This window comes from Falco punctatus (assembly GCF_963210335.1).
Source record: "Falco punctatus genome assembly, chromosome: 12".
NCBI classification, from domain to species: Eukaryota; Metazoa; Chordata; class Aves; order Falconiformes; family Falconidae; genus Falco; species Falco punctatus.
Window position 1 is genome coordinate 20682402 of NC_137592.1, and position 14826 is coordinate 20697227.

The following is a 14826-nucleotide window of genomic DNA, read 5'->3' on the forward strand; positions in this document are numbered from 1 at the left end:
CTATACAAATCAGCTATAAATACTGTGTTCTTCCCCTACTACATGCTTCCTTTACTCTGCTAGGATACACATACCTGGATGAAGGAACAATACAATTCTCACCATGTTAATGTGGTGGGGATAATAGTTCTATTTTTAGGGTGATATCCACACTTTCTACTACACGGTTGAAATTAATTTCTACCAAGACAAACAGCTTCAGCTATGCTTCCACTAAAGGCAACAGTGAGCTCCCACCTCTTTGCACCTCCACCTATTGTCTCCAGAAACGCTGGCATAATTTATTTTATGAGTCTTTGTAAATGACTGAAATACCCCTTTACAGACTTGACTAAGATTCAGCAGTGGTTATGGTGCCTTTCAGTGCAGCTTAACAAAATACTATCAGGTTTGAAGCATGATCAAGAAGGGTGAAGCAGACTAAGGAAGGAGGATGCAATTTTCCTATAGTAAGTAGAGTTTAAGGAAAATTTTAAAACCAAACTTTCAATCTTAAGGTGCTTTCAGGTTAGTTTTCATAGGTATAACTGCAGTTTTAATGATCATATTGAGCAATGTTATGAAAACATGTTATGCTTAGGCTTAGGGTAAAGAATGACTTCTAGGTGGCTCATAACATCTAGAGTTAAGTGAGAATTAGTAAGAGGATGTGTTTTTAGTATAATCATAACAAGAAGTGCCACATAGTAAAAAAGAAAGCAAAACAAAAGGCAAAAGTCTGGGAAATGGAAGGAAGAAAAGAAGGTATAATAATAAGCAAATAAGCACATTTCACAACAAAAGGGATAAAAAGACTAGTGAACAATCTTTGTTTCTTTCTTGATCCATATATTCACCCAGAAAGACAAATCCATGTCCATTTTGACCCATTATGCAGTAGTAACGTACAAATCTAGGCTTTTCTACAAGGATAAATATATGTGTGTATATAGATATATCATATGTAACAAGATGCCTTGTCATTAATAAGGTGCTAATAGATTGAAAATGTTGCACATTTTCTCAGTTTTCAGTACTATGATGGAGAATGGATACCAGATTATCCCAGTATAAACAGACCAATTAGAAAAGCTCATATTTTCAGGTGGCATGAACTGTACTGACTTACTAGCTATATATATATGCATACAGATTTGTGTATACATATATACGTGTATGCACACCACACACCCCCACCTCCCCAGTACTTCTTTAGTTAGGCCTTGATTTTTCCAGGAGGTGCTTAGGAAAAGGTTAGATTTGCCTGGGAGGCAAAGCTCAGTCAGCATTTAGAAAAAACATTCCAGCAAAAAGAGAGTATGATACTGTATTGGGCATGGACTGTAACTCACTGAGATATTAAACAGTTGACAGTTTTCTTGATAAAAGTTCAGGGTACAACATAAACACAGCAGTAGATTCAGTAATTATTAGCATTTGTATTAATCACAGTTACGTCAGATGATTTATGGAAGACTGAAGGACTCAGATATTTCTCAAAAAAAAGTTTTAAAGAACAGACCATAATTTGCAGTGAAAGGTACTATTTAAATTCAGTCAGAAAACCACTTTTATTGGTAATGTGCAACCCACTTCATTTCTCTTTTCCCATTGCAAAACAATTCTTTTAATTCAAAATCTAGTGTTCAGAATCTTTCCTGATGACGGTGATGCTCAACTACTGAACTGGACGGCCCCTTTCCCTTCTCCAGTCTTTCATTACCAGAAAGTTTGCTTAGCTCTGTGATCCATGGTCACAAGGATAATAAAACCCTGCCTCTCTTGTCCTTTCCCTCATCTACACGACCTGTGCAAGTGTTCAGTAATAACTCCCTCAGCAGCTATAGGGAAGACAGACTCCAAAGCTCAACGTTTCAAAAAGCATCTTTCAATTTCAGCATTACCAGTTCCGTATTACCAATGGCTTGTATGATAATCCATCAGGATCTTATGGTCTTAAATAAGTCTTTTTTTTTGAAATGAAGGAGAGACCATTTCCCCACTCAAATCACTGTATGTTGTACAATGAGCAGTTAGCCCTGCCAGATGTGCTCTGTAATGAGGGTTGCTATAGCATTTCATACCGTCATTCAGTAACGCCAAAGCAAATGACAGGAAAAGAACATGGGGAGATGAGTGCAAGGAGGATAAGTAGCCTGGCGCTGTGGCCATCTAGGAGAGTTATAATTTACCCGTGGTGATGCCCCTGGCACAAGGTGGACTTTCAGTTGTGTAAGAGCTCTCAGCATGAGCTCTTTTCCAATATAACTTCAGTTCTCCCTACTGTGTCATTCCCTTGGGAGCATATTTATTCTTTATGTTCATAGAGGCGATTCTTGAATTCTCAGCGGAATGTATTAATATTTCAACACTCTCAGAAATAATCCCAATTAAAAAAAAATGATTAAGCTTTTCTAATGTTAGAAATAGGGGGGGTTATATACTTTGGTGGTTTCTTCTTTCCCCTATTTATTTTTTGTTTTGCTAAAATTTTAGTGAATTACTGTAAATAAAATTATTTTCATTCTAGTTCTAATTTTTAATGAGATTTCAGACAATTTCAGCTGCACTAGCAATTATATGAATTCATCTGTTTGATTTCTAGATAGGGCAAACAGATCACGGAAAGTATAGAGAAGCTTGGCAGAGTGGCAGAAAAGTAAAGTTGACTTTTTGAAGTATTATGGTTCTGTATTATATAAAATGAGGAAAACCATGCCCATTATTCCAGGTCAAAGAGAGACCTGCTTACAGCTCACAGCACAGTTCTGCCGTGAAACAAGAAGCTAGGTCTGAGCACCTCAGAGCCCCTACAAAGCTGCTCTGAAGACAAAGCTGTGGAAAGGTCACTGAAGACAGAATTATGAGTTCAGTGGTTCTGTCCTTATACATGCCTCGAATGTAATCCTTTTACACACACAGTAGGAAGAGGAGCAGCTGTTGCTGGGCTTTGAGAGTATCCACAGAAATAAAGCCGTACAGCTTTCAAATTGGCAATTATTCCCACATGAGAAAGCTCCATTACAAAATGAAAAAACACATCCAAAAAACCTGTGCATGCATATTTGGAGCTTATTTGGAAAAGTGACATTTAATTTGACTGGATGTAATAGTGAAGACCTGATACATGTAAAATGAAGCTTTATATATAGTGTAATTCACAGATATCTGAACCATAACATCCCAGCTCTACAAAGAGTAATCCCTAGGAGTAAAGACAGAGCAATGGAATTCCATTGGGTTCATAGAATAGCCCTATAAGCAGTTACAGGCTCTTAGACTGTCAAATGTATGTAAGATAATGGAAATAATACATATTTAGTAACCTTTTCAAAATGCAAGCAAAAATTGGAAGCCTGTTGTTTATTGCTAGAAAAAAATATCTGTAAATATTTGCAATTACAGATTGAATGTATTTATACATGTATTCTTTATATATAGAATACAAAGGATAGAATGTTTTGGAGTAGTCACCTTAATGTTATTTTCCTATTCCTTCAGCTTTTTTACCAGGTTAAAGGAGATATGTGTTTGAAGATAATTGAAAACGGGAAACAAAAAGACATTGTCATCCGAGAAGGGGAGGTAAAATAGGGTTGGTTTTGTGTTGTAGTACGTATGTATATTAAATGAATATTCTATGAAGTATTTAAAAATCAATGTATCCCTGCTGTGCAAGAAATGGCATCAGGATTAAAAAAAAAAACACCAAAAAACCCAACAACACAAAACTGGATGCAATATAGCAAAGTCCATGTAATTACAGCAAACGACAATACACAGTGTTCAACATTTCATGATTTCAATAACAGATAAAAGTATCTGTGAGCATTTGGGATACCCATTCAGACAGTCAGGAACATACTGAGAGGAGTTCTTACTCCCCCGCATGGCATGGAATCTGCCATGTGAATTCAGGTGGGTCATTCTTTTATTTACACATTGTCAGGTACGTAGTGCCCACCCACCCAAACTCGCCATTAAGCAAACTGCCTAGGACTTCGAAAGTTACGAGATTCAGCTATTTTCAGCCCTCTTTAGTCCTCACAGCTACCCTTCACAACCATCACAATATAAGAACAGTTTTAAAAGAGCAATTTATGGATAAAATGTATCCCGCTGCACTCAGTTATTTCCCCTGATAGTAGTGGACTTGCTGAAGTATAGATTGCAGTGCTCTTACGAGAGTGTGACTGGGTATTTTACTTCGTGTCACTACAAGTTATTAAATGTGCTACAACTGCTACTCATTATTGTCACAAGCCTGAACTGCACTGTCTTTGAATGGATTATTAGATCTAGTAGGGCCAGCCATTAAAAAGGAAGATATATATTAGACCATATAGCTTGATGTCATTAAAAGTATTACAACATTTTCAATGAAGAAACGGATCTATGTTTTCAAACCTATAGACAGTGAGATTCTGGTCACAATGGAGAAGTACATCCAGCTGAGATCTTGGCGTGTACCAGAAGCATTAATGAAAAGGAGCACACAATATCCTTAGTGGGAAGGCTGACACTAGTCTGGGTGAAGCACTGCTTCATTAGCTCTGTTTTGCAGAGAAATTGTAATGACTTGCCCAAACTTGAATAAGGAATCTGTACTGCTGAAGAACAGTATAGGCTTACCACCTTCCTACACAGTCAGACAGGTGCTAGTAAAAGGGTTGTTCTCAAACTTCAGTAATAGGCTTCTAACCAAATGCTTATTCACTTCATCATTTGCATGAGTAAGTAGCTCCTCATTTATTATTTCTGGAGAGAGTAACACTCCTCATCATGCAATCACAGGTGCTTCCTGTGTTGCAGGGATGCACATGGTTGATTAGTTCACACATTTTCGTGAGCTGACAACAACCTTGCTTTTTATTTCCATTTCTGCTACTGAGAAATTGCAGTACCTGTATAAATTCCGGATGACTTAACTGTTTAGCTTTTCATTTCATTGTGTCTAGCAATGACGATCAAACTGGGAGGAGAGCACCTGAATGCCACAGAGGCGGTGCTGATGGCAGTCAGTGGTCATTCACTGGAAAAGCAAGCAACAGTGTCTGCTAAGCTGTTGGTACCAAAGTGGGTGCAGCTGCAAAGGACCAACACAGGATCAACAAAGAGCAGGGGAAGAGTGGGGCAAGGATTTTGCAGGCGGGGGGGCAGGGGAAGGGCAACACAAAGAACAGAGACTTCCTGATACTTTCTCATTTCTTTGAACAGATGTTCCTCCTACCTGCTAGGATACCTCATTCTCCTCAGAGATACACAGACACTGTGGGTCTTGTGATTGAGAGGGAAAGATTAAAGACAGAAGTTGATGGGCTCAGGTGAAGTATAAACTGCTGGCTAATCTGTTAGGATTTGTAATATAAACTAATTTCTCATGTAAATACAATACTGTACTGTACTTTCCTGATATCGTATCAGATTCCCCCTGGCAATTTTGTACTAATATTATTCCACACATCTATTTATCTATATATACATAACCAGAGATCTCATTTAACATTTGATTTAGTTAAGGAACATGTTGAAACATCTTAACTGCATGTTGTAGTTATAGCTATCTGCTTATGTATTGCCTACTACTATCACCTTAAGTTTTAAAATCTCAGAGCTCTGTAACAATCCAAATTAAAAAAAATAAATTATCAATTCTGGCAAGCAGAACTTTAATTGCTTTGTAAGCACTGAAAACAGAGAGATGAAGAGCTTTCTTGGCAGGTGTGTGGGAAGCTGGAAACAAAAGTCAATTTTCTTAACACTAGCCCCTCTACATCGTACACACCTCTGCCTAGCTTTTATTGCCTTTTGAGAACAACATCTTCAAAGAAATGAGATGTTTTGTTTGTATTCTAGTGGAAGCAGAACTCAGCCTTGTCCTGTGGTCATACAGAATTCATAAGTCTAAGGCAGCAAGTCACAGCAGTAACGTTAGCCAAGTTAGAAAAGCTGTTTTGATATTAACTAGATACAACTGACCAAGGAGAGTTTACAGCTGTTCATGCACTTTATAAAGATTTAAAATGGAGATAATATCTGTAACATACTGTCCGTTTGCCTACAGCTTTGAATGCAACATAGGTGGTGTCACAGCAGGAAGACTGCAAATATGCAGAGCTAGGAAGATACACTTTTTCGTTCAAACAAAACAAAAAAAACCCAACAAAACTAAAGAAAGAAATAAGAAACTAAGGAAGGGACCATTCAGAAAAACATGTGATTGGAATTCCAAGCTAAAGACAAATCCAGTTCCTTTAAAGCACTGTTCATCTTTTGGCACTTGCCTCTTTTTTCCTTTCATTACAGGTCTGTGAATTGTGAGCACTTACGTTATTAAAATGATATTTTGATCCAGAAACAATTACCCAGTGATTCAGATAACAATGTTTATTTGTAATAAAGCAACATGATTAGCTTTAGGTAACTTTAAGTAAAATAACCTACCTTGTACATGAAGTCTGTGAATGGTAAGAGTTAAAAAGATGCTGAATGCCTTTTTAGGAATCCCAAGTAGATCTAGAGAGTGGCACTCTATCAATATAGTCATGCCTCTGTGGAGAAATGAAACTAAAAGCTACCATATGGTTTGCAGGTGGGAAAAAATAATTGGATTAACAAAGCATAGTCTTAATTGAAAATATCTCATCAGGTGCCTGAAAATAATTTACTCAGAGGTTTTCACACAGATGTGATGAACCTGAAGTTTTGCAAGTGAACAATCATGTCATACTTTTGAACCTACGTTGTCTTTCTGTGTGCTCCTGGGAGAGGTGGGGATTTACAACCAGAACCTCTCATCTTCTCAAACATTTTTCACTCCTAGCCACCTGCAGCAAAGACTGTACAAGAGGCAGTCATAATGAACTTTGAAGTACGCTGACTCAAGGTCTACTATTATGTTACTGTTCCATTATTAATCATGCCTATAAGGCTCAGTCATAGAGTCATAAATCAGACCCCCCAGCATACCGATTACTGTACAAGTGAAGAATAAGTAACCTGACTCAGTGTTTCAGCCCAAGTAATGATTACATGGTTTGTACTGTAAGAAAAATGCACTAGCTAATGTTAATCCTATGGCAAACAAGGACAGAAACAACTAAGTTTGATGTTAGTTGTGTGGTTGAATTCTTTACCTTTAGTAAGATGCAAAGTCCTTGCCAGGTACAAAGCCTTTTCCCAGCTGAGACATCTGTAGCATCTCCCTTCTCTGTAGATTCTCTGTGCTCAAAATCTGTGCTTGCAGCACAGCTTTTTCCTTATTGGAGCCATTAGTAATGCTATTGTATTCTGAGTACCCTGTGTTTGCAAAACTCGAGGAGCCAAAGAGCTCTTAGAAAGTTTCTGGACAATACATATATAGATACGTAAGACAGACACAAATACACAAATATGCACAGTATAATTATATACTCCTTGTTTCCCTCTTCAAACACACATTCCAGTGACTAACTCAAAGGACGTACGGGACCTATTCACATCCTATGCAACCTATGAGTCACAATATAAGTGACTGAACTGGAGCATCACTCCCTTACCAGTACACAAACTCTTTTTAAAATCTGTAGGTAAATCTTGTATTTGCTATTCCACAGATTACAACAACCTTGACCTGTTGATCTCAGCACAATTTATTTGTTGAGACATAAAGTAACACAAGAGAAATGCTAAGTTCCTCTTCAGAATGGTGGCTAAACAACACTTCCCAGATTTACACAGCTGACAACCATCTATTTTTTGCAAAATGAGTCCATAAACCACCTTGATTTCTTATCAGTCCATGCATGGGCAATAAGCAAGTTGAATCTCTGAAATATGAGCATTTATCTCACAGTTGCATGGAAGCAGTTACTGGAAATGGTATTTGGGTCCAGTTATTTTTGCAATAACTACGTCCAAATTGCAAGTTCTTGGTCCCAAGGGACTATGGCAGCAATCATTCCCAGTATTAAATCTGGAGAGTTGGTAAAGGAATTTGGTGACTTAATCTGTGGCTGATCAACAGGACTACAAGGCCCTCCACAGAAGTTTGAGCCCCCCCCCCCCCCCCCAAGTCAGCTAACCAGGGAAACAGAAAGCTTCCCTAAATAACCATTCTTCAGAGTCAAGTACACCAGGCTTGAGAACAACACACTCTTGCACATCAAATAGCTGTTTTCTTGAAAAGACTGAAACTGCCTGATCACTTAATAAAAGGATTGACTAATGTTTTTACTTTGTCAGGTACTATGTTGGAGAATCAACTAATGTCCTCTTTGAAAAATGGTTTCACTGTGAAGATCTTGGCACTCAACTTCTACCAATAATTCAAGAGTAAGCTTTTTTCTGTGTAAATTTTAAAAGAAGAGTTAATAGATCTTCATCAGTCTGTGACTTACATAGTGAATTTTCTATTTATGCTGCATTTTACACAGACTTGTTAAAAGTTAATTGGTGCTCTAGGAATTTTTAATCATATCTTGTATACCCCAAACTCATTAAATCAGATTTTAAAAAAATATAAAAATCAGGTGCTCCTCACATCTACCTGGAACATACTTTTTGAACAAGTAAAAGCACAATGCTGCTAAGTGCAAAAAGAATTGAATGAGGAGTTACCACTGGTTGATGCAAGGTTAACATAATTCAATTAATTGCCTTAGGGCTTCTTTTGCTTTAATCTAAGTACTTTTAATCGATATTATTCATGAATAATAGAACTGTGGCATATTTGGAAGACAGCTGCTTTCTAGGAAATATGTGAATGTCATCAACAAACAGCAACTGTTTAACAGATCGTTTAAAGTGAACAAGGAAATTGTTTAGTGACATGAATTTTGGTGGACTTTAAGAAAAACCCTCTGTCAATAAAATAGGTATGGCCCTATTTTATTATATATATGTGTGTAACGTATATATGCACACATATGTATGCGTGTATATATATTGTGAATACATGTGATAGTAGCTGAGGACGTGGCACATCAACACAAAGCTTAATGGCCAGCATTACTGCCTGTTCTTTGTTAACCTACAGAACATGAACGTGACTTTTTACTGGTGTTTAAATGTTTATTATTCCAGGTTTTTCAATTCAAGACAATATCAAACTGGAAAACCAAATCCAGGTAATGCAAATTAATTATAGAATTAGAACAATTACCACATTTATCAAATATCAAATTATAACAACATCTGGTTGAACAGCAATGATCATCACATAAAATGACTAAGTTTCTGTTTTTCTTTCTGATTATGTAAATTAAAGTTACTTTGGGAAGTAATTCCTTCCATTACCCCAACCACAATAAAACCAACCATATACATGATTATCAACAGTTTTTCATGTGATGCCACCATAATGATCTGTCAGGTAAGCATACAGTGTGAAATCTCATTATCTCTATCCTTGTGTGCTATTCAAGTCTTATAGTAACAAAATTTCATTTCTGGCTGCAGAATGAGATTTTTTTGCAAGTTGAGTCTATACACTCTATACCTACTTGTACTCCTTTAGCTATAACTACACACTGTGATCTACTCTTGGCAAATAAGGGTACCTAGAGAAAGACAGATACTTTTAGTTCATGTAGGGTCTATTTAAATCCATTTAACATTTTATTTCCATGCTGTCTTGCCTTATTTTTTATTTTGCCTCTACTTGTGCGTACTGATTGCATCTTCCACACTGAAGCAGATATTCCACTCGTAACTCCAACGCAAGTCTGTTGGACAGAGACATAGGACATAGAGAGAATGACTTGAAGAAAACTAGTTTATTAGTACCTTTAGGATCAAACACGATGGTCGCTTTCCATATGACAACCAAAGTCTCTATTGCAAGGATACTTGCAACAACACCTTCACTGGGAATCTTGTTTCACTGAAATCTTACAGTCCTGTTGGTCCACAGCTGTACATGGACATCCAGCACATACATGATCCATTGCAATTGATTCACATAAATTATCTGCAAAATACCACCCACTTGTCTTAACTAGATACAAAAGACTACACTATGTGACCATTTCTGCACCTGCAGGAACAGTTTCTATGGACTATTTGTGAGTGGTTTAGGTGCAACTTGGTCAGTTCTGCTGCAGGAACTAATTGGAAAGTTTTCGTGACGTTGCCAGGTTCTTAATTGACACATGGAAAATTGCAAATCAGCATAAGCACAGCATTATGTTGTACCCCACACATGTGGGATCTCCAGGACAGCCTTAGATTCCCACCCGGACAGTTCCTGCAGCAGTTGGCCAAATGCTGTTGTGAAGACCACCGTTGTCTCGACCAGGCGTGCAAAGAGCCAACATACTTATTGCATGTCTGCGCAGAGATGGGTGCTAGGTGGTAAACCCACAAAGCTAGCACACCTCTTAAAACACAGTAAATCATTTTAGATGCTTTGAAGAACCATTTACAATCACATTTAGTCACATTTAATTCTCTTTGGTTCTTAAAGTCCTTGTCTCCATTTAAAGGTACAGAATTCTTTTTTTTCCCACCCACATGTTCTGTGGGGAGGGGGCTTTGTTAGTAGGGGGCTTGCTTTGCTCGAGGGTGGATCTTTTAGTATGCTAATTAAAATAATTCACACATAGTTCAATTAATTTTCTGTTTGCTCTCATTAACCATTTGATTCTCTTTGAGCTTATTTTGTTATGCCCCAGTTTGATCTATTTATGGTGTCTATTACCTCTCCCAAGGCCATCCTTTGTTAACTATTTGTAATAGTCTCTGGTTTTCAAATTCTTTCTTGTTTTTTCATCATAGATATTTACATATTTTGTCTAAATTTCAGCAGACTGACCTTCTATTAAGCACATACATGCACACATCTGATCCAATACTGAGCCAGCTGACCACACCACCAGTTCAGTCAATCCCATTGCTCACCTAGGTTTGCTGTTTCAGATCAATCTGTTGTCTCATCTGTGCAGATGACTGATGGGGGGACATCCTGCACCAACCAGGAAATTTATGGCTCAGGTGCACTTCATGCGCACACATGAACAGCCATAACACCCAGCTATGATACTCTTATAACTCCATGACAAACTTGAATGTCATCCTTTGGTCACATCCATAACTTGTATTCCATGCCTCTTGCCACAAATTAAAATTTTAGCTCCTCTCTCTAAGAAATTTTTAGAACCAGTTGTCTTTAATCTGCATATTCATTCCCAAATGTCTTAAGATGTCTTTTTATGAATTACTCCAATAGAGACAAAAGTTCTAATGAAAAATCATTTCCACATTATCCCATTTCTCAGCTTGATAGTAACTATAAAAATGTCACTGCCTGCTGTCTCAATCAATAACAAAGATCTTACTCAAATCATAAAATCAAGGAAAGATGGTTTTTTGCACATCTTTTTTTTTATTTTCCTAAACATCACTTTTCTTAAAAATAGCTAAGTCATTGTCACCAAAAATAAAAGTTCACAGAAACGTTGTATAGGATAACAACCTTACAAGCCCTTGCAATTAGGAAATGGTAAACCAGTCAGAAACCCTGCCTGAAAGACTTTGCAGCTGAACCAGCTTTTGGCATTGGCTCTTTGATGGACAAGGAAATTTAAGTCTCAGAAAGATCTCCGTTTCTTACAAACAAAATGTTGTCATCCCCAACATCTTACTTTTCTTTATATGCACCGTCAGAATGTGTTTATTTTTTAATATTTTTTTTAAATGAGCTTATTTTAATTGGAACATGTCACCTGTGTGACGTTTGGGTGTTGCTGGTTTGATTTTTGTTGGTTTGGTTGGTTTTTTTTGTTTTTGTTTTTGTTTTTTTTTTTTTTTTTACACGTGCCAGGGGATGTAGGTAAGTGCAGCTACTGTCTCTCACTGTGTGTTCATACAGCACTGAGCAGAGGAAATATAATTTCAGATGAAGCCTCTAGATGCTGCTGTAATAAAAAAAATACTATCTTACCCATACTATCATTGTTCAATACAGTGATTTCCAATAGGCATCCTTCACCAGTTTGAGCTAAGAGCTTATACATCAGTAACAATTATATCAGTGCAGAAAAGAACATTAAAGATTTATACTGTTAATATTTTTGCAGAAGATTAGAGCTAAAGAACAAACCTAATAATCAATCAGAAGCTGTGGTACATCTTGATGCTTTTTTTTTTTTTTTAACACAGAGCTCTGAGAAATTGTTATTGATAAATCCAGTACAGAAGTTCTTTCCTTGTAATTTATTCAAAAGCTGTAAAAAGGCCAAAAGGCATGAGACATTTCCATTAAAGCTGAAAAAAGTTTTTTTCAAGACATAAAAAATAAAGCACGTAAACATAGTTACTTTGCTCAGAGCTCAATGCACCTTTTTCTCCTGAATGGACACTCCTCTTGGATTAGCTGCTAAGTCAAAACAACAAAAATTTGAGATGCCCTTGGCCTAACTCTTGCTATAAGCAAAAAGCAGTCAACAAATTATATGGCAGGCTTTCAGCATGGGGAATGGCTCCATTTTTCCAGTTTTCAGTTCTCACGGACAATAAGAAGCTCAAATTCTCAGTAATGTCTTACACATGAGGAAAATACCCAACATTTTTAGTTACAGAAGTTTTAGCTAGCAGCTCCTGTAACTGTCAGTGAGACTTGTGTTAAAAAAAAAAATTAAAAAAAATAATCCATCAAACAAAGTTTGACTGAGATATGAGTAAGCTGGTAATATGTTCCTTCTGGAGATATACCCAACTGAGACAGAAATAATGCTTTGGATTTATTCCCTCAGCAGCTCTCCTTTTTTTCTCTTCAGAAGTATAATTCAACAACCAGCATGACACTTGTAACATATAACAAGCTACCACCAGTTTCGCATGATGTTTCACTGAAAAAATATTTTAACAAGGTTTGAGCTGACCTATGCAGAGATCTGGGTTTCAGCCTCCTCCTGGCTGAAAATCCAGCATCTCCTCAGTTTAAAAGTGCCAGCTGAAGCACTCTCAGGCTTATCTCTACATAAGCCTGAACTAGTGCCTCACCTTTTTAGAGAGAAATGGAATAAAATTGAAGAAAAACATCTTGAAAGAAACCCCTTGATAGCAGCTCACTCATAGAGGAAAGCTATAAGTGGAATCAATCAAGCTCCAATTGCTTTAAAAGAAACACCACCACTCCTAAAAATATCTGAAGTCCAGACTTATTCTTGATTTATTTATGGTTTCTGGTTCAGCCAACAGTAGAGCAAGTCCCTCTGAAAGCAGGGCATTCCGAATATATGAAGAGACAGCAGTAGCTGTTGAAAAGATAAATTTTTAGAAGAGGGACTCAAGTAGCGTCAGGTGAAATGCAATCAGAAACGTATATTGCATGCAATCCTTACTTGAGGCATCTTCCCTGGAACTGTTTTGTACTGAATTACTGGCCTCTGTTGTTACCACGTGTAGAAATAAAGCTTGAGAAAACTCTCCCTTCTATCATTAATGGTCAATGTGTTTAGGATATAGTCTAAACACGGACCACTCAGGATAGGTTGGTTTGGTTTAATTTACACAATTTTTGACATGAGGAATCACAGGTATCAAAACCACTCTTGCTACTTTCAGTTGAGTCAGACTGGAAGCAAAATTCTCTCAAGGCTTCCATTTCATCCCAATTTTAGTCATGAGAACAAGAGAGTTCAGACATCAGACAGACAAACTTCAGTTCTAATAAACAGGGATGGCTGAATATTGTTCGCAGAGGTATCCAAAAGTTCAGATGTTTATCCTGCCATGCTCACTGAAATAATTCAAGCTTCTTTTATGAGAAATTTGATGAGGAAAAGTGCAATAAAAGACTTTTCCCAAGTTAGGCTTGTTTAAAAATGAATCCTAAGAACATTAATGGTGTAAGTAGAATGTCAGGTTTTTGTTTATCCAAACCAATTAATCTACTTCTAATTATCAATGAAATTTTAATTCCCATAAAAGCTTTCTTGTCAGTGGACATACAGATATATAATTAAAAACCAGTCCTGTAGTGACTTCACTAGCAAAACTTTCATCAGTTCTAGGTGTATCTATGGCAATTTACAGTCTGAACTTAAAATTTGGTTTGTGTTGTTAGGATACAGCACAGTTCTCTGCTTGTGATTCAGAGCAGACAAAACCTCAGGATCTGAATCAGTATGAAAAATTGAGTGGTTTCTTCAGTCAGTTGAGTAGGAATACCATACAGCCTCGGGCACGGTCTATAAACAAATGTTTTCTGGTTTTCTGGTTTCAGTAGTGCTATTAAGCAAGTTATAAAGGTGAGCTCAGCACTATAAAAATCAGCTTCTGTACTGTCAATCCTCTGTAGCTAATCCAGTGCAGCCTCTGTAGACAGTATTAGCTGTTCAGTCTTGTTTCACTGATGTATAAAAAACAGCAGATCAAAAGAAAAGAGTGTTAATAACTGAAAATAAGAAAAAGCTAAATAATAAAGGTAAGTGGCTAGTGGGCAATATTATTAAATTAAAACTACCTCAGAAAAATAAAAACAAGGAGCAGAACAAATTGTGTCTTCATTTACACTAGAGCAAATACAGGGCCATTCTTTTGAACTTAAAATAACTGTATGTATATGCCTGTGTTGTAGGCATCCTGAAATAATTCTAAAGATACTATCACTGTGTGTTTAATTAAATAAGAATCATTATTCTGGAAATAAATTTGATTTGCTATAGAGCCATTTAGAAAACTGAATATTTTATTCTCTTTTCTCTCATCTATTAAGGACTTCCCACGTATCTAGATAGATAGATCCTTCTATAATGTAATTTCTTTCTGCTTTGAGTACTGGTATTAAAAGAAAAAAACATGAGCATTTAGATATTAAGAAGTGTTCCTCTAGGGAATTTATTTTGAAAACAGCCACCAGGAGGT

At 36.8% G+C, this 14826-nt stretch overlaps 1 protein-coding gene across 1 annotated transcript in view; it reads left to right on the plus strand.

Moving 5' to 3' along the window:
* Window positions 1-14826, plus strand: part of HAAO (3-hydroxyanthranilate 3,4-dioxygenase) — a 41177-nt gene that overhangs the window by 12145 nt on the left and 14206 nt on the right. The window contains exons 3-6 of the mRNA XM_080408624.1: window positions 3481-3564; window positions 5197-5303; window positions 8203-8292; window positions 9043-9086. Coding sequence (XP_080264750.1) covers window positions 3481-3564; window positions 5197-5303; window positions 8203-8292; window positions 9043-9086 — 325 coding nt within the window. The remainder of the gene's footprint in view (window positions 1-3480; window positions 3565-5196; window positions 5304-8202; window positions 8293-9042; window positions 9087-14826) is intronic.